The following is a 22,738-nucleotide window of genomic DNA, read 5'->3' as shown; positions in this document are numbered from 1 at the left end:
ACCTTTTACTGATAAAATGTGTCATCTTTTACTTAAAAAGTGTTGGTCTTTGTCATTTCCAACCAACCCATTAGGATTTATTTCTATAAACACAAATTAATCTTTTCTGATCTTGTAACTCTCTCAAAAATACATTTTTACATGCACGTCTGGTGCATATGTTTTCTTCTGCTGTATGGAGATTAGGAGCCATGTATTGTATACTGTTGTGTCCATCCAATAATTGAAAGTACAACTGTGTCTGCATAGATGGCAAACCACCCCCTATGTTTTGTCCTCTAGTTTGCCATTTGATTTTTTTCTTTTCTTTTTTCTGTTTTAGGTCAAAAATTTACAAAATCAGCACGGAATCATAGGAACTTCTCCAATAGAATTCATCCAATTTGCATCTACCATGCTAAACATTTTTAGGAGCAGACTGTTCGATCTTTTCATCCAGAAAGTAAAAACGTAAAATAAATAAAAAGAGAGTGGGTTGATCTGATCTGAAAAGCTTCCCCCGTCTAGAAACATTAATCGAGAGCTTTAATCCACTAGTATAAAAGTTTGATCTGAAATGAAGATTTTTAACCATATTAATCTGTTCTTGCTAAATATACCTTTTTCCTCCTTTACTTTCCTTGTTCTTTCTTATATAAATATATCTTCTGATTCTTTCTTATACGATATATCTATTAAGAGGACTAAATTGACGGACAAGGGCAAACAAAAGGACACGGAACAAGTCAAAATTATAAATGCAATTCCATTGTTGAACAATGGCAGGGGAAATTGCATCATAAACATGGATAGTGTCTAAAAAATGGTGAGAGATAGATGGTTGAAGGGGAGGAAACTTCCAACCTGACACTCCTGGAGAGACAGTGAAAGAGACAAAGAATCAAAGTATGAAAAATACAAGCTTTATGAAACAACTTGGAATGTAATAAAAATTTATGATGTATCTTAGTTAATCTTGTCAGAGAGTTCTAATTTCTTCTACTAATTAGTAAGCTACAACAAATTAATGTATAAGTTAGGTAGATTCCTGTGCTTGAAAGTTTGGTGGGCTGGCACTGACAGGCGATTCTTCCTCTCTTCTCCTCTTTGTCCTCCTCTTGCCTTCCTTCTTGGTCACTTTCTCTTCCTTTCTTCCTCCTTTTTCTTGATTTCTTCTTGTCCATCTCTCGCCTTCCCTCTGCCTTTGCTTCTCCTCCCCCCCCCCCCTTTTCTTTCATTTGGTTAATGAGCTTTTTATTCATCCAGAAAAGAGTATATAAGTTAGGCAGATGTATATAACGAAGGACAATCCTGGAAAAATGCATGTCTAGTAGGTCAAGTGAATTGCTCAGTATTCATCAAACATGTAATCAGATGGCTTGAGCTGTTTTGATTCTCTCTGGCAATTTAATCCTTCAAAACTCTTGACCATAACTGTTGGCAAGTTAAACATCAGATTCATTGAAGTAATACTTCTTCACATGTTACCAATGACCAACATCAAATATTTCCTAGGAGTTAGAAATAAATAGAAACAAAGTTCTCTATTTACAGATTCCCATCAGACTTGTGGAATTGCGAATTTTGGACTCCTTCCAACTCTAGCTAACTGAATGGCTTGTGCATCCACTGTTGTTATTATTTGAGGTACAGACACTCCCACAGAAATTACAATTTCTGCATCATTTGAAAAAAAGGAAAAAGAAAAACAAACTTATGTTAGCATCCAAAATTTGGAGAAGAGCTGTTGTCATCGCTTGAATTAGATTCTCACCAATCCCTTCTCGTACAGATAAATTTGGCCTAATAATATCCTTTGAGCTGACGAGGAAAACATCTCCAACATATAAGTGGTTTGATGGTACATACACACAGTAGAGCTCCTCAGCACCATCACTCTTTTGGAGGATTACTGTTGATGTGATGAAGGCAAATGCATACTCTCCAACACGAGGATGCCTTATGATAGCCACTTCCTTGAAAGCATGGGAATTCTGATCTGCTACAGTGCCATGTAATGTTCAAGATTAACATATAACAAACAATTTATGGAGAACATTGAATTATTTACCTGGTGAGATAGCTGCGCTTATTTGCTTTGAAGCAGAATATATATAACTTATGAGTGGCATCTTCTTAATGAACAATTCACCCAAACCAAGAACAGAAGCACCCAACCATGAGGACATGAAGAGACCAACTAAGAATATGAAAGTGATCGAAGTGATGAATCCAAGACCTGTAATTAACCATATTATAAGCAACATAAAAGTGGGTCCATATTTATGGCAAGTTGTTGTTTTTGTTGTAATTGTGGGAAGGGTGAGGTGATCATGAGTTTGGCAGTGGCCATGATTAACTCCTTTACATTGTATTTGAATATTAAAGCTTTGACACTCTACTGACAGACCATAGGCAGCAGTGTGTAAGGTGCCATTTGAAGGGCCAAATAAGTCAAGAGCTGTTAAATAAATGTATAGATAGGGAAATGGTACATACTTACCAAATATATTGATCCCCAGATGAGTGTAAATTGGGGAGAAGAATCCATCTACGAAGTGAATGAACCACCAAGTGGTGTAGAAAGTGATGGCCATGGGAAGAAGTATCACACTGCAAACAGTGCAAACTAATCATCAAACTGGTTTCAAGTATTTTGACCCGAGTGAAGTACATAAAAAACGGAGCATGTTTGAAACATTTAAAGTAAATGCAAACAGAGTAGGTATACCAATAAAGCAATCTGCTCACTCACATTCTCTTTGAGAAGTGCAGTGCATCACCTAAACAACTTCGCTATAACAAGACAGAGCTCTGTTTGCTGAAGTGTCTCTTATTGACAAAGATGTCACTGAATTTAAGGGTGATTATATAACTATGATTTAGATGGAATTCAGAAACAAAGTGGGAGGGGCTGGCAACTTAAGTCATTTGATTCGTCTTTACTTAATTGCTGCTGTATAATTTAAATTGAACATGCTCAGCCTTTCCCTTCTGTGATTGGTTTAAGTGGGTACATATAAAAGCTGATAGGAACCTAAATGGGAGTGAATTGGACTTTTAATTTAATTACAATAAGGGTTTCTTATCTTTATTCACCCGGCTATACTGACTAGAACAAACTGCGAAGCATAGGCTAATTGGAGTATAATTGGTAATGTATTATCAAAATGGTTTGTTTTAAAGAGAATGTCTAAAAGATCAAGTCATCCATATATCTTCAAATCACAATTCCCCATGCAAGAGTAGTCCTTTAGACCACCAAGCTATTTTCATCTCTTGTAGGAATATCCAGATCTTTTTAGCTCTCTTCAGACCTAAGGAAGGCCTTAAATATTTCTTGAAATTCTAAATTTTGAAATTAGGTGTAGGAGATTCAATGGTTGCTGTCACCTAACACAGTATCATCACCAAATTCAAATAAAAATTAAGACTCACTTTCTGAAACAATACAATAATAGAAACATCTAGTTACAAAGAAGTACAGGAAGTAAACATGGTTCAGGGATTAAAAATCATTGCCTATTATTCTCTAGTATATGGAAGGATGATATGAAAACATTCAAAACTGAAATCGAAAAACAGCAACCCAACACCGAGCAAACCTCTCACCCCCAACCCCTGCAACCCACCCCAGCAGCAGAAGAAAAACAGGAAATACTGTTAAGTGACCATTACTTACCATCCTGTCACAAACTTTTTTGAAGCCCAGCTCCGAAAAACTTTATAAAATGCCTGGAAAGAAAATAAGAATTTCTTAAACCCATTTTCAACATAATTTCGATGGAGAACCAACAAAAACCATGCAAGAGCAGATAAAAATATAAAGATGAAGATTCAAGCTGGTCTTCAGCATTAGTACTTCATATAAGGATTAGAAAAGACATACAACACCAAAGGAATTCAGAAGACTGATCGATGAAAATGTCCAAGAATAATGTGAGTTCCGGGAAAATTTAAGAAAATGTCAGATTGAGACTATGGAGAGCAGAAAGACAGAAAGAAATTCCAAACCTCTCTTCCGGTGATGTGATGAGAGGAAGTAACGATAGAAGATGGCGAAGCAGATAATGACTCGGAACCTCCATCATCTTCTGAAATGCTTCCTGCGGCAGAAATCAGAAGCTCTCGATCTCTCTCCCTCTCCCTCTCTCTCGTCCCCATTTTCATTGCCCACTCTTTGTAATTTTTCAGCATTAAATCCTGAACGTCTCTCCCTCCCGTCTGTCTCTATCCTATAACTATTCACCCTGTCTCTCTCGCCGCTGTGCGTAACTAACATTGTCAGGAACACTCGGGTCGTCTTAACAGAAAATTAACTCATTACATCGCCTGGTTGACTCGGGCTTTTGGGAGGCGAAGCGTTAGTTTGAACTCCATAGCCATAGATTAATACTTAATATGGGAAAATTTGGTCACTTTTTATTATTGAATTGTGAATCGGGCTTGAATTCTTACCCAAAAAACAAAACCGGGCTTGAATAGCTAACCCTTTTCTCTTGCATGGTATCTTCTGGAAGAACATGAGGCAGACCTTGGACCTAAAACTGAAAATGTGGCCACCTGTCAGATATGTAACTGGGAAGGCCCATAAAGGGTAAGCCCAACCCAGTTCTCCTGATTTTAGACTTTTGAACAGGTGGATAGAATTTTCCATTATACAACCAAGACATGAACTCAAGATTTTGGCTTTGAAGGCAAGTTAAGATCAGAATATTTTAACCGAATTTATATTTATCCCGTCCAACTTGGCGTGACCTATCTCTAATTTCATCCTTGATATTGGCATTGACGCTGAAAAAGATATATAATAATAATAATAATAATAATAATAATAATAATAATAATAATAATAATAATAATAATAATAATAATAATAATAATAATAATAATAATAATGAGCTCTAAAGTTTCATATATATATTTTTAATATATTACGTGATTAGCAGCTAGATTATGTGCATTTAGTTAGATATTATTATGTTATATTTAACACATGCACAGTAATCATAGGTTACAAGTATGTCTCCATTTCACTTTTATACCAAACTTAATTACAGTTTTTAGACTTTGGAAGTTCCATTGTTGTATTGTTCATCTCATTAAAGCCAAGAACAACCAACTCACTCAGTTTAGGGTGGGACAATTAGAGTGGGATTAAGCTTCAGCTTGGCCCATCAGATCAGGATTCATGGTCGAAGGCAAAGATTTTTAGGCTCAAAATCAAGTTCAGGGCATAACTCAACTTAATGAATGTGGATCATCTCTCCGACTGACCACCACCCCCACGGGGGACGTGGACTCAACAATAGTGCCCACGGTAGGGATTGGATTTCAAAATGCCTTGGCAAGTCCAACCCGTCTCTGTTGCAACCTACTACCTACTTCCATAGAATGGGATGAGCACTCAAACATGTGTCTGACCACAAGAACCACACCTCCAAATGGTCCTTTTCCACTTTAAATTATTTCGAATCCCAACAAAGCATTCAACAAATTCTTCGTAGAAGGTCACCAGCAGTGGCCCAAAGAGCTCTCGAAGAATCATAGAGCTAATCTGAAAGGAGTCAAAACTGATCAGCAAATCAAAACATGCTTAAATGATAAGGTGTATTCTCATTTTAATTCGAGCCCTGGCAATTTTGCTATATTACATTCAGGGCCTCAGGCCTCTCCCACGTGAAGCTCGTGGTTTCTAGCCACTGGACCACTAGTTTAATAGGAGTTCCAGGCAATTGTTTACTTTGAGAACTAAGGAACCAATGAGAAAAACCATCCTGTCTACCCATTCATCCCGAAAGCAAATGGTTTTCTTTTCTTCTGTTTGTACTTTGTATAGAGATGGGAGACAACCTTTTAATAACCTGAGGAAGGAGAAAGGGAGAAAGGGAGAAAGGGAGAAAGGCACCTTTTCTTGCATTATTTATCTGACACTTCCAGGAAACAACAGAAGCGGGTCCACCTGTCAATTTTCAAATGCCTACAGTGTTCCAACTTCCAACTAGGTGAAAAAAACCCCAACAGATGCCAACCACAGCAAGCATTCTTGGGTTGACAAAACATTTGGCAGGCAAGACAATTGAGCTCAAGATAAAAATCCTCTTTACAGTTTACATTACACATCACATACAATTAACAAACAGTACTCATTGGTGAAAACAAGTTCACTGATGAAGAGAGCTGATACAAGCATTAGCACTTGTTATTAACAAAATAGACAATGTACAAAGTAAAAAGCCCTCGTTTGCCCCAGCTACCACAATTCAATTTCTCTCTAGAACTATTGCAACTTATTTGCCCCAGTGTTACAATTCAGTTTAGCTCAAAATTAATGCACCTTACGGCTTTTCACCCACCCTTGTTATCGCACCCTCAGGCACTTTATCCCTTCGGGTAAAGCACCTTTAGGCACTTTCACCTATGCATTTTGTGCCACTATTGCCATTATCGCATACAATAATAAATGTTACATACAAGAGAAATTCTATCTAACCAGAACCCGCCTCCACATTAAGTAAAGAAAGGGAGAGATACCTTTCCACTGAGCATGCTATGAATAAGAATCCTAATGTCACAAAACACTTATCTTTATTCTGTAGTGATCAAATAAAGCTTCTCTGCACTTTTCAAGTACTTCCACCAGGATAAGTGCAAGCATTATAACCTAAAAGACAAGGGACAAATGGTTAGTGCATATATAACATAGCGGGTAAGGGTTTGCTAGGTTAATGAAATCAGCCAGCAAAGCAAATAGAAGCTTCTATTGGATCAGTACTCCACCAAGAGGCCACATACGCATCCTCTGCTGCCAGTAAAAATGAGCTTGGATGATTAAAGTTACATGATGAATTTTAAATTCACGATGAGGGGAAATGACCGAGTGAAAAGGCCTAAGCAGGAGAAGAAGGGAGGAGAGGTGGGAAGGGGACAAATTGTTTAGTGGACTACATAAAGTGCAACTGGCAGTGCTATCCAACAAGAAATTCAAGACCGGGAGAAACCATCGAGCATGTGGCTCAAAATGGAGAGATGGCCTTTGCAAAGAAAACAAGATGACCCGTCAAGAAATCCTTTTCTATATTAAAATAGAACACCATGAGTGACAATCAATCAAGCAAAATGTTATGATAACAACAGGATTGCTAGTTCCTGTAAGCCACTAAGCTAGAAGAAAAGCAAGCAACAACTTAACCAACTCCAAAAGATCATAATCTTTTGGAATGGATGAGTAATCAACATATGCCAGGCAAGAGATAGCATTAGGAAGATCATCAACACTTGGGTATAACTGACAAATTGTTGTCCACATACAGTCGCACTAGAACACAGTTCTACATGTTTGAGTAAATGCATGGGTGGTGGAAAGGTGCCACCATATGGTCACTGGATCAAGTACCTGTTGCTCAATTTCAAAATAAAAAAGGGATGATTGAAGAGTTCACTTACTAGGATTGGTAGATGTGATTGTTGCAGTATGTGAAAAATCACAGTTCCAGGGATTTCGGCCAGCACTTTGGTATAGGAGATTCATGGCATAAGCTGCATGTGAAGCCACAGTATTTGGTTCGTAACAGGCACCACCAGGTTGGATTGGACTACAGTCGATCCCTTGGCCACAAGCATAGTCAAGATTACTCTGCAACTCGGCATCAGAAACGCCCGAATTAGGTACACACCAACCCACTTGCGTTGCATTGGGAGCTGGAGTCACAGGAGTTGTTGGTGTTGTTGGAGTCTTCAATTCAAAAAGAGAAAACAAAAATTAGGCTTTTAAAATGAGATACAAACATACACTATTCATGAAAAACAAGATGAAGCCAATTCAAAGCATATGGGAATCATTTCCATCCCTTTTGGTAAGTTCTTATGACAGAATCTGGAGTGGAATGAACCCTTCATCAGGAACTTCAATCATCTCAGTCCAACAATTCAGATCAGTTGATAATCAGATCATCTTGATCAAAGAAACAGCAGATCCTTTTCTTACTAAGCAATATTTGGTTGCTTGATGTGACAAATTGTTCGGTGGGTTATGCAAGAGGAAACTAATCTATTGAAACATATAGAGATTCCTACTAGGCCACAGTAAGGTCTCTAAGAAAATCGGAGCCACAGATGATGTAGATGTCAGGAATTTACTCCCTTTCTATCCCACATTCTCTTGAGAGTGTTTACTTCTGTTAACAAAAGGAAATTGTAGAGATAGAGAAGATGTCAGTAATTTACTCTCTTTCTATCTCACATTCTTATGGGAGCATTTATTTCAGTAAAGAAAAAAAAATGTATGCTTACAACATTTGTCAGCCACTTAAATATTGTAGTAAAATATTTTAGAGTCCGAAGTTCAAAGACCATTTTCTACATACCTTATACATATGCATCTTCATGCTTTACTGGTATATATACAACTACAATTCACCTTAAAAGATTTCCAGATAACAAATTTTAAATAGCATAAAACATTTCCATTAGATTTGACCTAGTTATGGTTATGCTCGATCTGAAACTTAATGCAGAGCCAATGGTTCATTTAGAAATGCAGTATCTAACATCGAACCTTATATGCATCTTCATACTGTACTGGTAAATATACAACTACAAGTCAGCTTTTATGATTTTTCAGATAGCAATTTCTCAATAGCATAAGACATTTCCATTAGACTTGACCTTGATATGGCTATGCTCGATCAGAAACTTAATGAAGACCTAATGGTTCATTAAGAAATGCAGTCTTTAACATCAAACCTTATATGGTTGGACCAGAAAATGCATACTATATACGCTTAACTAGGTGGAATTACTTCACCTACTGGGCTTCAAATGTTATAGGGTATGTGGAGGGTCTTTATTGTTCTGGGATGGGACTTTGCAGATTGGACCTTCACCAAATAGGGCAAGTATTTCTCGCCCTTGCTATATGAGTTCTCTCATGGTGACAGGAAGATTTTCTTCAAATTGATCTTTTAAAGCTCCAAGAGAAACCCAATTCAAATTGGGGAAAACTTTTAGTCATTCATGATGATTTGACATATGACTTACTGTTGGGATGGTGAATCTCATCATAAACTCTGATCCCTATTGAGCATTTATTGAGCATGGAGAAAAGTGCCAAATACCCTTAGTGAAGGAAACTATCGAACCGGATATGAGTTCCCAAGGCTTGAGAAGAAAAAATAACATCAGATGTCTTGTGGTTCTAAGTGAACTACCAGGTTCAAAACAATCCCCAAGATTGTGTCAATTATATGCCCAACAATAAGAAACAACGTCAAGGAACATGCATAGTCCCTTCCTATTATTGGGGATTCATAAGAGAATTCTCACCTGGCTGTTCTTGGTGAGACCAACATCATAAGTCATGGTAAGATCAGTCTTGTAAAGCCCAAAATGCCTTTCTGAAGATTGTCCAGGTTTCAAATCCTCATCATACAGGGCAAAGATGTAAGTATCAACTGATTTCTTTGGCATTAGTGGAGTCCCAACCCCTGATCTGAGGTGAGCAATCAAGTTACCGTTGTACGCCCTAGCGTTATCCACACTAGGGCCCGCTTCATTGCTATCCCCACTGTATGGCCAACCCGTCTCAGCCACCACTATATCCACACCACTGAAGCCAGCGGAGTTCAAAGCAGATCGAATGGCATCAAGCTGAAAAATATCAAATAGATTATCAAATAACTTTAAACCACTAAACTACAGCCTTTTCAGACCCACTCACTATTGTTGTTTATGAAGACAACCCTCAATTTTGCTGGATAACATTTTGCCTAGATTTCTCACCTGAGCATCAAACATGTTCGTGTACTTTATATTGTTCCCAGAGTCGACACGCCCCGCGTTTGGTTGGAAAAGGCAAAAGGCCAGAGTTTCAGGCCTGGAGTCGCTCTTATACGCAAAGAAAGGGTAAGGATTAATGGTGAAGGGGGAACCGGTTGCATTAAGAAATCCCAGCAACCCATTCATGGTGCCACTGAACTGAGGATTGAACATTCCTGAGGACGGTGGCTCAGATTGACTGAGAACGGCCATAGAATGGACAGTGGAGACCTTGATCTTGCCGCCGAGAGATGCAGAATTGAGGGCGTTCTGGAGATTCTGCATCGCCGGTGTCAGCTGCGACATGAGGTTGCTGTCGGTTGAGGTCATCACTTCGTTACCGACAGTGATGAGGATGATGTTGCTAGCCGGATAGTATGGGAGTACATTGGAATTGATCCACTGCTGCGCGGCGTTTGGATCGGAGGCCAAATTTGCGATGTCGCCGTCCGATGTGCCAATCATGATGTCTATGCCAGTGTTTGCTAAAGCTTTTATGATCCCTGGATCGGCTCCGTACAATCTGACCTTGCTAATCGAGGTGGTCTGAAGTAGGTTTGCGGTAGACGCCGGCGGAGGCAGGTTATCGGCAACTTGGCCGTAGTTCACTCCAATGAATGATTGTGAACCTGCAGCAATATGAAATCGTAATAAAATTCCCTGTGTTTTCCATGCTTCAGTTGCAGCTAGTGTTTCAGGATTCAATATCAGGAAGAAGAGAACTACTTAGAAAATATAAATCGAGTGAAGAAGTAAGCATGGAAAGTGGATTAATGTTATCACCAGAGCAGAATTCAATTAAAAAGTACAAAATCTAAGAAAGAAAACTAAAGAAAAGTTAACTGTACCTTTCTAATTTTGTTTTCACCACTTTTAGAAACAAATTAGAAAATGAACAATAATAACAATAAAAGTGAAACACCAGTAAAACGAAGCTTCGCATCCAGAACAAGAACTCATCAAAACAGCTGAATAAAAAGAGAGATTGACTAGATAAGCAGTGAGCCGTGCAAATACACAGTTAAGAACAGGAGTATGAACTTACTTGCGAAGTGCAGAAACTGCAAGAGAGCGGTGATGACGAAGAAGGTTGAGCTCTGTTGGAGCATAGCCATGGCGGAACAGCTGGTTCTGCGACAGTAGTTCAGGGAGTTTCCAGAGGACCACAGGTCCACAGCCGAGAGAAAATAGTGTAGTGAAGGAGCTGATCAGATAAAGCCGTTACGAAATCTAAAATGACTGGGGAGGGTAAAACGGGTAAACTAGAAAGTGGTCCAGTACAGGAGCGTCAATGACCTCGTGGGGCCTAGCTGTCAATTTTCAAGTGCATTTACAGAGATAGCCTTTAACTTTATGACGTGTCAGAATCCTCTTGGTTGCTTAATCTTGATCCTCCGTCTTTTCATTCACGTGAACTTTCTCCGATGTCACATTTGGAGAATCCAAATGCGTCAAATGACTATTTCACCAACCGCTTAACACCACTCGAAATTCATTAGCTTCTAAGTTATTATTATTATTTTAATTTTCATTTCTATTTCCAAGTTCCAACTTCCAAGGCCCACCATATATGGTTATAAATATAATAAAACGACGATAAACTCTTATGTCGAATTAAGGAAAGTTAGGATCAAAAGTGGGACCTAACTAGCTTCTCTTCTAAACAGTTCAAAACAAATCGCATCAGCCCATATTCCATTATTCCCATGTGCGAAGCAGCTGTGAGACTTGTGGGTGGATCATCTCCTTTAAATAAATAAAAAAAAGGAAGTGTGGATCTTGTTGTCGACGCTCCTCCGACGATTTTACAGCCACAAACTATGTGGGATTCACAAGTAAAAAATAATGAAATAATTTTTTTTAAATCATCACCTTAATCGTGTGGGTCCCTCTTTAATTTGTGTTCAATAGCTGTCGGAGTTCCTGGCCGAAGTAGATGATCTAAACTTGTGAGACTTCCCTATTCCTCTATGCTGCCCCTCTCTTGCTTTTTCGGCTTTTGCCCCCTTCTTTTTAAAATTGCTTCAGTTAGCGCAGCATAGTATAACTTACGGTCTGGATTGATACTCGTAGAGATCTCGATTATTCGTTTTGCCTTGTTTCACATGAGTGATTTTTTTAGGGTAAAATTAACTGTGAAGCAAGATCGACCACAAATTTCGATCTTTGACCCTTGACTGTAATGAACTGAGCAATAATTGCACAGCAACACTCAAGTAGAGCTCCCTTCTTCTTCGGGACATGGGGGTGAAGCTTGATGAAGTGCAAAACAGTGGTATTAGAAACTGGTTACAGAAACAGGGACTTCTACAGGCCATGCATAATTTCGTCCAAGCCTCCAGTGTTGGTATTACTCGGGAAGGAAAAGTTAACTTGGGCTGTAACAAAGGTTGGATTCAGATGATTTTGGGTTTTCTAAAACCCTCATTGTGATCTTCAATATCTTCATTTCATCCGACCTTGATCTTAACTGGCAGGGCCGAGATAGGTATACCTGACTTTTAACCATGATTTAAAGGTACACTGTTTTATCCTAACAAGAATTTTGAGCCCAAAGTAGTGATTAGGGTCATAAATCATAAAGACCCGGTGGTGGGGACATTGGTGTCAAAAGTCCTTGGGGACCTTTGTGCTGCGGCTGCTGCCTTTGCTTAATTGTTTGCTTCTACACAAGGAAAAGGACTTTTCCCACTTTCCACTCCCATAACCTTATCACCAAACTCCAAAAAGATTACGAAAAGGGGAAAGGAAAAGCTTTCTTATTCTCCAACCTACATGGGAACATCTAAGCAAGTTTACAAAGTTGTGATGAAAATGCCATCAGTTTCCGTGAGTTTACTACTTTATGCACTTAAAATCTATAAGAAAAGGTTAGTGCAACTGAGCATTACTTGCATAAATGCTCCTTAAAGAGTCATTCATACACTTCTCGGACAAACAGAGATAAAGCCCAAGGCGAGTAGCTAGTTGAAGTCTTGAAGAGCATTGAAACATAGAATGTCTCCATGTGAAGGACCTTACCATCATCATCCGTAGTGACACCGCACCAGATTCGTTAGAGAAACTTCTCGTTTTGGAGGAAGACATAAAAAAAGTGTCTCCAGGGCAGAAAGAAACACAATTTATAAATTTCGGTTCAGGATTCAAGTTCCAGGGCAGGAAGACACAGTTTAGCAGGATGAAAAAGTAAGAACTCCAAGTTTTTGGTAGTGAGACTTCAGTTCTCAATACTAATGCAGGCAGAAGGCCAGATTTGAGTTAACGATTTCCAATTCCGCGTAAAATGAGTCTGAAAGTGGTTCAGAATGATTTTCCAACCATACCATTAAATTTGCTCCGTAGCAAATTTAATGGTATGGTTGGAAAATCATTCTGTTCTCATTAAAACACTGCAGCAGATAAATAACTCTTCCGCGCAAATTCAACCAATCAAAAACTCTAATCAACCCCACAACAGAAAACATCATTAAAGCCCTATGGCTTTAAAAACATAATAATAAGGAAAAAAAAAAAACCGAGACAATGACTCACAAAAAGGAACACTGCCGAGGCCTTGAAGGATACAAATACCAACTGATACAACAGCTGATAAATCAAAAGAATGATCAGAAATTTAACAGATTACGCATACAAACCATGCGTGAGTACCAGCCCCTCCAATGAACCAAGCAAATCCAAATCCTTCAGCCGCTTCTCTATCTTCCATGTGAATAGAATACTTGAAAATGTAGAAGCCAGATTTGCTACTATATTACCCACCAGTGTGAGAGACTGGAGATGTTACAAACTGTCCGTCCTTGAAAACATGAACATACTGCTGAGGCAATGCCTGCTCCACCTGCGAAGAAATTGATTGCATACCTCAACGCATGTCATGGATAAAATTAAGTCCCTGCTAACCATTTTAGGGTGATTATCTTAGTAAAAGCAAAAATCATTCACTACATCCTGCCATGATTTCATAAGACCGAACCCAAGCACTGAAGAACACTTGGCAATTGAGTTGGAGCCAAGCATAAAATACCCAGCTCAATCATATGACAGAGGCTAACAGAGTCAAGAACCTTTACCATGGGGTTGGTGGGGGGGGGGGGTGTTTTGTTTTGGTAAAGGAATCAGAGATCATTGGTAGCAGATGAAACGGTGACTTCCATTCATAAAATATCAGTGCAGGATCCCAACAGCTCTATTTCAAATTGAGCAAATTCAATGACACCTTTGTCCAGCTAAGCATCAGCTCAACACCACAAGCATCATGGATTCAGACATAAGCCATGAAAAGGTAGGAAGCCATTCAAGATGATAAGTGGCAGCCCTTCATTTTTTATGATCTAAAAAGGCAAATTTCATGAAGAGAACAATAAAAGGAAAGATTTGATAGGATAACAGAGAAACCATGCAGAAAGATGAGTGCTTAGCATAGAGGTTGGACTTATCCCTAAGTTCCAAATATATAACTTTTGTGCTAGCCAATGCAGAAACTCTTGCATAGGTGTATGCCCCCAATTGGATCATCAAAATGAAGAGCCTCCCAAGTTGCTATAGGTTTCATGAGCAAGAAAATCTTAGTAAGAATTGTAAGGCACTAATAGACCTATTTAATGTACACATGATTAATTCGAGAGAAGTTGCACTTTGCTGATGACCCCAGCTCAATACATGAGGTAATGGAGGGTAACATAAGGATATTGAACACATCAACACAAAGCCTAATTAGGACAAACATTAAAATCAGCATTTACAAAGTTTTTTTTTTTTTTTTTTTTTTTTTTTTTTGGGGGGGGGGGGGGGTTATTGTTGTTGTTGTGTGTGTGTGGTTGGTTGTATTCCACTGGAGTATTAAGACACTTCCTCTAAAGGTATGATCGCAAGTTTGCAGCCACATAGACCTAGGATAGAAAAAGGAAAGAAACTAGTAACAAACAGAACAGCAAGTCTAGAAGCAAGGATAGGGCATACCCAATCATCATCAGGACCAGCACCAGGCACTAATACATTGATTTCACTTGACTTGGCTGTTGTTATAGATGTCTCCAAAGAATCTTTGCTAAGATATAACTGACAACCTGCTGTGTTATCCACTGAAATTGAAGGTGCCAAACCCTTTTTTTGGTGTTTGCGCCGGGGGGGGGGTGTTGGATGAGGGAGGGACAGAAAGACAAAATCACTTCAGAACCTTTATAGAGCTCTTAGCACATTAAGCAAACTCTAGTTATTAAATCTTCTTAGTGCATGCATAGCAGTTAAGAAAACTCATAATAATAAAGAAGAATATGTAAGTTCCAAATTTCACATGATACGGAGCAGTAAAGAAATAAAGGAAAGACTACCTGACATTGAACCTCAACACCGGTGCAATTCACCACCTCAAAAGCTGCAACAACATCCTGTTTTTAAATATCCAATTCCATTGAGAATGAGTACATCTCTGTTGCTATGCAAAATGTGCCAACATATGAAAGTACATCGTTACATGCTTAAAAGGAAGGGAGGGTTGCGCAGGATTGAGGGTGGGCTGCGGCAAGGGCTGATTTGCAGGAGGCTCATGGTGGAAGAAAAACAAAGAGCAGCAGTTATGATGGAAGATTGACATTGGATGATAGGTTTTCAAAGGGAAGATGGGATCAACAAATCACAAGGCCAAGAGTTGACAGAAGTTGCAGTGGTAGGAGCCAAAGGTGGACAAAAATTGCAGCCACAAGAAAGAAAGTAAGCAGAAGTTTTAGTGGCAGGGTGACTTGCAGAAGATGGTCGGTGTTGCAGCATCAGTGATGGCTCTGGGGTTTGATGGAGGTGGCAACAGAGGGATGACCACAGGACAAAAAGAGAACGAATAACTGAACAAGTATGATTATCGAAGGAGCGACAGAGGGCAACAACGTCACTGAATGGGAAATTGTGAGGGCAGAGATGCAAGGCTCTGATACCATGTGAGAACTGGTAAAACTACCCTTTTTTTTTGTATTCATCCAGAAGGGAATTAGTATAGAAGAATGGTACCTATCAAAGGTAGCTCTGCATAAGGGGAAACTGTACAAGGATAATAACAGGAAAGAAGTGCACAAAGTAATACAGATGTATTACAAGATATATAGCCAACAATATACTGACCTTGAACACGAGTCCTGTCTTTGAGCACTTGTCAACAGTTATATTGTTCACTTTTCCTGCACAATATATGATGGCAATAAGTTTTTTCTTTTTAATACTTTGAATAGCCTGTAGATACCTTTGAATCATATATTCCTTTGTCAGATTCCTAAATCTTGTTAAGCAATAAGATAAGTTTTATTTCAGAGGATGCAAGCAATTTCATTCAGCCAATGGAAAAGAAACAATTACCTTGAACTTGTAAAACAGAATCTTTGCACCCAAAAACATACACAGACTGTTTTGCATCACAATCATCAATAAGCAAGTCCTTCTTTCCAATTTGATTCTCAACTACCCATCTGACAGATGATACAACCATGAACAATAATGAATTATGACATCAAACATACACTTCTCATTTAATACAAATATGTTATATAGGGTGGACTGCTAAAAACAGTGCAAATTTTAAATAGCAAAACAATCAAGACATACTTGCGCCCCATTTGAAGCTCTAATTTTGGAGGTCCTGCTTTAGAGAAGGAAGAGGAACCAACTCGAGCTTCTTTTTCAACAGTGGTAACAGCACCAGTTCTATCTGAACGATTCTTTGTCTTCATATCATCTGTCACCTTTCTCAATCCTGCAAAGCGAGGATTTGAATTAAAATCACCCTATAAGCATCTAAGAATATAGCTAATATTCATCGAACTTTTAATTGTTTTACCTGATGTGACAGATTTCCCTGCACTGATTTCTTGGAAAACAGCAGACATCCCTTCCTTTGGACGTGATGATGAAGTACTAGGAGATTGAGAACTGAAAAGAGAAGCAGGTGGAGGGGCAGGGGCACCTGGTGGAGAAGCTTTTGAGGAAACAGGAGCAGAAACTGCTGTTTTGCCATTGGGATTCCATACTAGACCCAGAGGGTAGAAACTCTTAACATAATCCCTCAAACCAGATGCATACAGCTCCTTTATAGCTTTTGCCCACTCTACATGATTTGGGTCTTTCGTTTTGTACTCAACAAGAACCTGAATTAGAACATGGAAGATAAGTCGGAACCAACAGAATTTTGCATTATTATTCTGTTAGTACCTACGATTGTAGGGGGGAACTAGGGGCAGGTAGCAAAGACTAACCACTTGAGTGACATTGGCAATTATTAGTACAGCTTACATAATCAAAGGAAGCCAGAAAAACAAGCTAAAAGCATGACCATACACAAAGACAAGAAATAAACGAACAGTATATTTTGGTTGTGAGTAAGTCAATCAGCAGTTTTTTATTTTTTACTCCTTTCTTCCTTGCAGAGGGGGGAGTGAACACAATATGAGATGGTAACCAAATATCAATAGCTTACGATACCTTGTTGCTATAGAATTCAGCCATCTGCCAACTTTCTTCCACATGTGCAATAGGAAGACTCATACCTTCAAAACAAAGAGAAAGAAACAAATGTGAACGGAAACTCCTTAAATTCAAAGAAAACGCTTCACCATACATTTACTCACCACAATCTTTTCCTGAATAGGCAATCCAAGCCAAAGCTGTTAGACTGTCAGCAACAGTCTTTAAGTGATTAAAGGAATCAGATCGCCTGCCTTCTGTCAAAGCATTAGCTTTAGTTATCACTTCATTCAATGGCTTGAGAAATTCTGCAAGGCCTGCAGGGTTGGGCTTCTGAAATTTTTTAAAACAGAATCAAATTAGAAGTAATAAAACTAAAATACCCTGAAGCTTTTACACGATGATGGTTTGTGCACAAGAAAATGCAAAAGCATATGAAAGCCACACATAAGATTTTCTATCCTCTTCGTAAATAGGAACAAAAGGAAGCTTCCTACCCTTCCCCTTCTATTATTTAGTTTTAATTGTTTAGTTGCCAAATAAGGTATCATATAAGCTGTATTTCACTCATTGTAGACATTGCCACAAGTTGTAGTTTGACCCTTGTACAGGCACTACAAGATTGTCCATTAACCAATCATCAGTTAGAGCAGACCCTATCAAGTAATCCTGCATCAGGGATCCTAGATATATAACAGCTCCAGAGATCATCTCACTGCTTCTGTAGAAATTACTAGAGTTGAGTTAAAGATATGCAAAGTTTCATTTAGTTGGTTGAACCAGATTAACCGGGTGCAGCCTCTTTCCATTTCAATGTTCAAGTAAGCTTCAATTGCTACACTTTCTGATTCACTCTCATAGGCTAAAGGTTTTTTTGTTATGCTTGACAAAAACCACGAACTGAGGGACAAACGCATTGCAAGTATCACTTCCGCAGGGTCCTCGGAGGGTGGATTGGCAACAACCTCAATTCGGCATTGTTGCACCAACTGGCTGTTCGCTCTGTCCCATACTCCAACCCATGCTTTCACAGCCGGCATTCTCACAAGTTCCTTATACAATGAAATATGAAGTACATAGCCTTCATAATTAACCAAAGATAGGCTCATAAATTATCAGTAGAAAAAATTATCATTAACGTGAGCATTTAGTTAATTAAAACTATGGACGGACATAAAAGTGAATAAGGACCGAGTCTGAACTCGAAAAATAAGTGGATGAAACTTAAGAGAATGGGAAAGTAGAACACTGATCCATGAATTACCAGAACAAGCGGTCCGAAGATAACACAAAGAGGTGTCATCCTAACATGAAATAATATAGACAGGAACCAACATGATAAATAAATTGATGAACTGCAATTCATAGTCAAATTATTGTAGAGAGAGAACACTTGAAATAAATAAAAATAATATAAATAACGAGTATATCCTAAAGTGCAAGGACACTGTGCCATGAACTGGTAATCCAATACTAAGAACCACACAACTAATTTTATCTCTCATCAATGTAATAAAAATTTAGTAGATATGATATAAGCCAATGACGATTTAACTCCAAAATCAAAAGATCCAGATTCAGTTCCTCAGATTCCTTAGATAAAATAAAATTTAGCAAGACGTCTTTAATATAGAAACACGAACAGCAAATCAGCCCCAAGAAAACACAAACTTTACTACTTTCCGAACATATGCGGAGAGGGAAATTAGATCCAGATGCCATCACTCGTGCAGGCCTAATTGTGATCCACAATCAACAGATTTAAACAAAAAGAGAGTAATGCAAAAGGAAACCAACCTGAGTTTGCTTAACCTCGATAAGAAGCTCTTTCTGAACAGAAAATGCCTCCTCGAGAATCTTGGTCACATCGAGAACTTGTCCACCAATCTTTTCCGCAGCAGAAGAAACCCTAGCAAGATATTGAGCTGTCATGTCATTGTAAGCGGAAATTGCTGCATCCACCGGAGCATCTACATCAACTTCGAAGGAACGGGCTTGGTGGCTTCCGGTAGAAAGTGCTTCCAGGCGAGAAACCGCCGCTTCCAATCTCTGAATCAGTTTCTCCTCCATCTACAGCCTCTGATCCAATACCAGTACCTCACCCTTCAATGGATGATGATACAAAGATGTTAATTTCCACTTCTTATATGCTCAGTCTGTGCATACATAGAATCGCTCTCGTTCTTCTCTTTCAAGGAATGAAATGTTCTGTCGCTTGAGTTTGACGCGCCGAAACGCGAAATCGTTGCATCTCCTTTTGAATCTAAATTTAAACAAACACATTTGATGCGCGCTTTGAGGTACGGTATGCCACGTGGCAAATCCAAACCGCTATTATCTGGTTTCGACTTTCTTGTTCTGCGTCACCGGAAACAAAACTTTCGTGTCTTGTTGAACATCCCATCGGAGCTTCATTGTTGTCTCAGATTTCTTCAGTGGGACCGCATAGACATAGTGTAACCGTCGGATCCTCCTCCTATGTTGGATCTTCACTTACTTTCTATGTCGCAACAAAACTTTTTTTTTTTTTTTGGCCAATGGAATGATAGTAGAGTGGTTAATAACTCACCTCTTACTGGAGAGATTGTGGGTTTAATCTTTACCGACATATGTAATATCTCATCCTCAATTTTCTTAAATATAAAGCGTTAAAAAAAATAATAATAATAAACTTTTTCTTTTCATTTTTATTTGGATTTTTTTTTTAAGAAGTTAAAGACTTTATTCATAAACTAGGAAAATACAGACACACAACATAAAGAAAAATTACAAAAATAGCTGCATGAAAACACAAGGTTCAATCCGAACCAATTAGTAGAAATTGACCAAAATGTTGTACTAGACAGGTCATCCAGACTAAGGAATGGGGCGAGCCCAATAAATCCTTAGAACGAGAGTTGTAATAGTTACAGCAACAGTTAAGCATAGTATAATCATCTATAACCAACGCCTACAAAGGCAGACACCGACGAATTTTGCAAACTTAAGAAAAGGTAACTCATATTAAGCACCAACGAATGAAATCCAAAATATCTTTTAATATGACCAAAATACCCTTAATAAATTAAAATAATTAAACACTTCTTAACTTAAACCTCACTCTTAAAATTGAATCATACACATAGGTCCTCTACACCCATTTTCTTCCTTATTTTCTTCAACTTAGTTGCTCTGCCTTTCCTAGACCTACAGCAATACACTATAGTTATAGTCCCAATTTCAAGAAATTAGTATACTCAATATACAAAAGCTAGAGAGATGCCGAGCCCTTATAAGAACGAACATCTTTGAGAATGATAGGCACAAATAGTTGAGGAACAAGGTCAGCTTTGTTTTGTGTTTAAGCCCATCTGGTTGAGGGGAAATTTGTTTTCAAAATCTTCATTGTATTCGTAATGCCTCCAAAATTAATTAGCTGCTATAATTTTGGACCTCAGTTCCTGTAAAACGATGTCAGATGTTGGTCAACTCAGCAGTCAGGAAGCTACTTTCAAAGGTTAAATCAATAAGTGCATCGCCACATAGCTTAATTGAAAAATGAGAATAGAGGGAAACCATTCAATTACCTTCTCTTTGCATTGCTCATGGACTTATATAGGATTTACCTATTTCTGTTGATGGTTAGATTTATTCCACAAATCTCATCATCGGTGCAAAGTTGGGGGTTGTTTGTAAAAAACTCTTTTCTACCTGATTGAAAAATTATTAACAGATTTTTACCAAATTTTTTTTTATTAACAGATGGACCCTAATACCCCCACCTTAATACGAATTTACGAAATAATATTATCTTACAATCGTTCTACCAAAATACAGTATTGCGTTTTACGCGTGCGTGCTAGCAGTTCCCGTACAGCTTCGCTGTAGAAATCGGAACATTCGAAGCCGTTGATGACCAAACTATCCTCAAATGATTAATCAATACAAGAAGCTCATGTCGTATACGTTGACAAGCCAAGTCCTGAGCAGGCGAGCGAGCGTTCTTTATACCTTAGTTTGTTCTCCAGTTTCGCTACTTGTCCCCATCGATTCTACTCGTATTTCTACACTCTGCAAAAAGCCTGTCCGTTGAAGTCTTGCACAAGGCAACCCACATCGTCTCTGGTTCCCAATTTCTTACAGACAGCAAACGGTTATTCATTCTATATTCAGATTCAAGATTGAGCTCCTAAGTTTTCTCGTCTGCTAATTCGTGCATCAATTTCTGTGACTTTGTTCTCCTCTTACTTGCATTGGGGTTCATGTCTAGGAATCAGATTCAGATCCTTGGTCTTTTGAGAAACAATTGAATTCTTCTGGGTTTAGGATTTTTTCCCCTTTTAAATTATTTGGCTGGAGGGAGAAGTGTTCCGATCTGAGAAATGATTACTCGTTCTAAGCTCGTCGAGCAACTCAGAGAATATCAGATTCGATCACAGCACAAGTGGGCAGCACTTATTTTTTTCTCCCCGAAACCCAACATCACTAACAGGTATTTTACATGCATTGATTCACTCAATTGTGCATATTTGATCTTTCTTCCCCTTCGTTTTTATTAGTGGATTCATTTCGTTTTTTGTGAAGTCCAATAAAAGTTGGTTTAAATGCTTATTGGATCCGATACATAAAAATTTCCCACTGAAGGAATTAGATCTTCACTATATAGTTCTTTAAATGATGTTGGTTTCTTCTTTTTTATTTTTTCCCTGTATACATGGGCAAATCGAGAAAATCTATCAAGGAGATAATAGTTGTAGCTAGAGCTTTGTTTTGAGCGAGTAAGAGCTTGTGTTGTTGAGTCGTAGGTCTTGGTTTCTATACGAATTTGTGCCTCAGTTGATTAGATAATTTAAAACAGTGACGATGATTAGGAACAATGAATATTTCATGCTCTAAGTCTATATTTGAACTAGTTGATGTATTTCACCTTGAACCTGTCCTGAAAAGTTGCAGGTTTTACACCGTTTTTTTCCCACCCCACTCAACCCAACTCAATTCAGTTAAGCCATATCCCAAGTAAGTTGGGATCTGCTATACGGGTTTTGTGGCCATCATTTAACTGAGAGGTTCATTTTTTGCTTCATTTGAAATTTAGAATCTATTATCAGATTCACCTATATGGTGCCTCAGCATTGCTGCAGTCTTTTGTTAAATGCTCTCATATTTATATCGTTATCCACCCTGTTGGCAAACTTTAGCAAAACATGTGATCCATACTTCTTCCTCCCTTATAACATATTGAGAGTTATGTACTAATATGTGACCATAATCTGATACGTGAAGTTCAATGAAAAGCTTTAGAAGCTAGGTTCAAGCCGTGCAGACAACATCATTGAAGCTTTTGAAATCCTAAGTCACAAGCTCTGCAAAAATGATCTGTGAACCATGCGATATGCACCATCCATCATATGAAGTATGATAAATGAAATACACTGATGCTTAAATTCCTATCTAGTTGAAATATTCCCAAAGAAAATAGTCAGGTCAAATTACAGCATTGAAGAATGAAATGTGAAAGACA

The 22,738-nt window shown here is 38.4% G+C and overlaps 3 protein-coding genes across 4 annotated transcripts; all 3 read right to left on the bottom strand.

Moving 5' to 3' along the window:
• Positions 1–1,234: 1,234 nt before the first annotated feature.
• On the bottom strand, positions 1,235–5,243 carry LOC149017747 (protein LIKE COV 1-like). Of its 2 annotated transcripts, none has more exons than XM_089152074.1 (6): positions 3,994–5,243; positions 3,662–3,714; positions 2,483–2,592; positions 2,051–2,218; positions 1,754–1,981; positions 1,235–1,656 (listed from the first exon to the last, which is right to left on the bottom strand). In XM_089152074.1, exons 1-6 carry the CDS (start codon positions 4,174–4,176, stop codon positions 1,541–1,543), a joined length of 858 nt encoding a protein of 285 aa, XP_089008200.1. In that variant the 5' UTR covers positions 4,177–5,243; the 3' UTR covers positions 1,235–1,540. The 2 variants fall into 2 exon arrangements, with proteins under 2 accessions (XP_089008200.1, XP_089008201.1); XM_089152075.1 differs by having other exon boundaries at positions 1,754–1,978.
• A 57-nt stretch (positions 5,244–5,300) lies between these two features.
• On the bottom strand, positions 5,301–11,002 carry LOC149017746 (Glycosyl hydrolase family 17 protein). The gene is made up of 5 exons (XM_089152072.1): positions 10,841–11,002; positions 9,760–10,424; positions 9,304–9,627; positions 7,426–7,714; positions 5,301–6,643 (listed from the first exon to the last, which is right to left on the bottom strand). Exons 1-5 carry the CDS (start codon positions 10,908–10,910, stop codon positions 6,606–6,608), a joined length of 1,386 nt encoding a protein of 461 aa, XP_089008198.1. The 5' UTR covers positions 10,911–11,002; the 3' UTR covers positions 5,301–6,605.
• Positions 11,003–13,177: 2,175 nt separating this feature from the next.
• Positions 13,178–19,566, bottom strand: LOC149017745 (cyclase-associated protein 1-like). Its single transcript, XM_089152070.1, has 10 exons — positions 19,036–19,566; positions 17,403–17,571; positions 17,257–17,321; positions 16,616–16,922; positions 16,384–16,531; positions 16,138–16,247; positions 15,907–15,962; positions 15,126–15,182; positions 14,755–14,898; positions 13,178–13,633 (listed from the first exon to the last, which is right to left on the bottom strand). Exons 1-10 carry the CDS (start codon positions 19,306–19,308, stop codon positions 13,547–13,549), a joined length of 1,416 nt encoding a protein of 471 aa, XP_089008196.1. The 5' UTR covers positions 19,309–19,566; the 3' UTR covers positions 13,178–13,546.
• Between the last annotated feature and the right edge of the window lie 3,172 nt (positions 19,567–22,738).

Source organism: Hakea prostrata, chromosome 4 (assembly GCF_041222555.1).
Source record: "Hakea prostrata isolate BN-2017 chromosome 4, UWA_Hpros_2, whole genome shotgun sequence".
NCBI classification, from domain to species: Eukaryota; Viridiplantae; Streptophyta; class Magnoliopsida; order Proteales; family Proteaceae; genus Hakea; species Hakea prostrata.
This window is presented reverse-complemented; position numbering and strand designations above follow the sequence as displayed.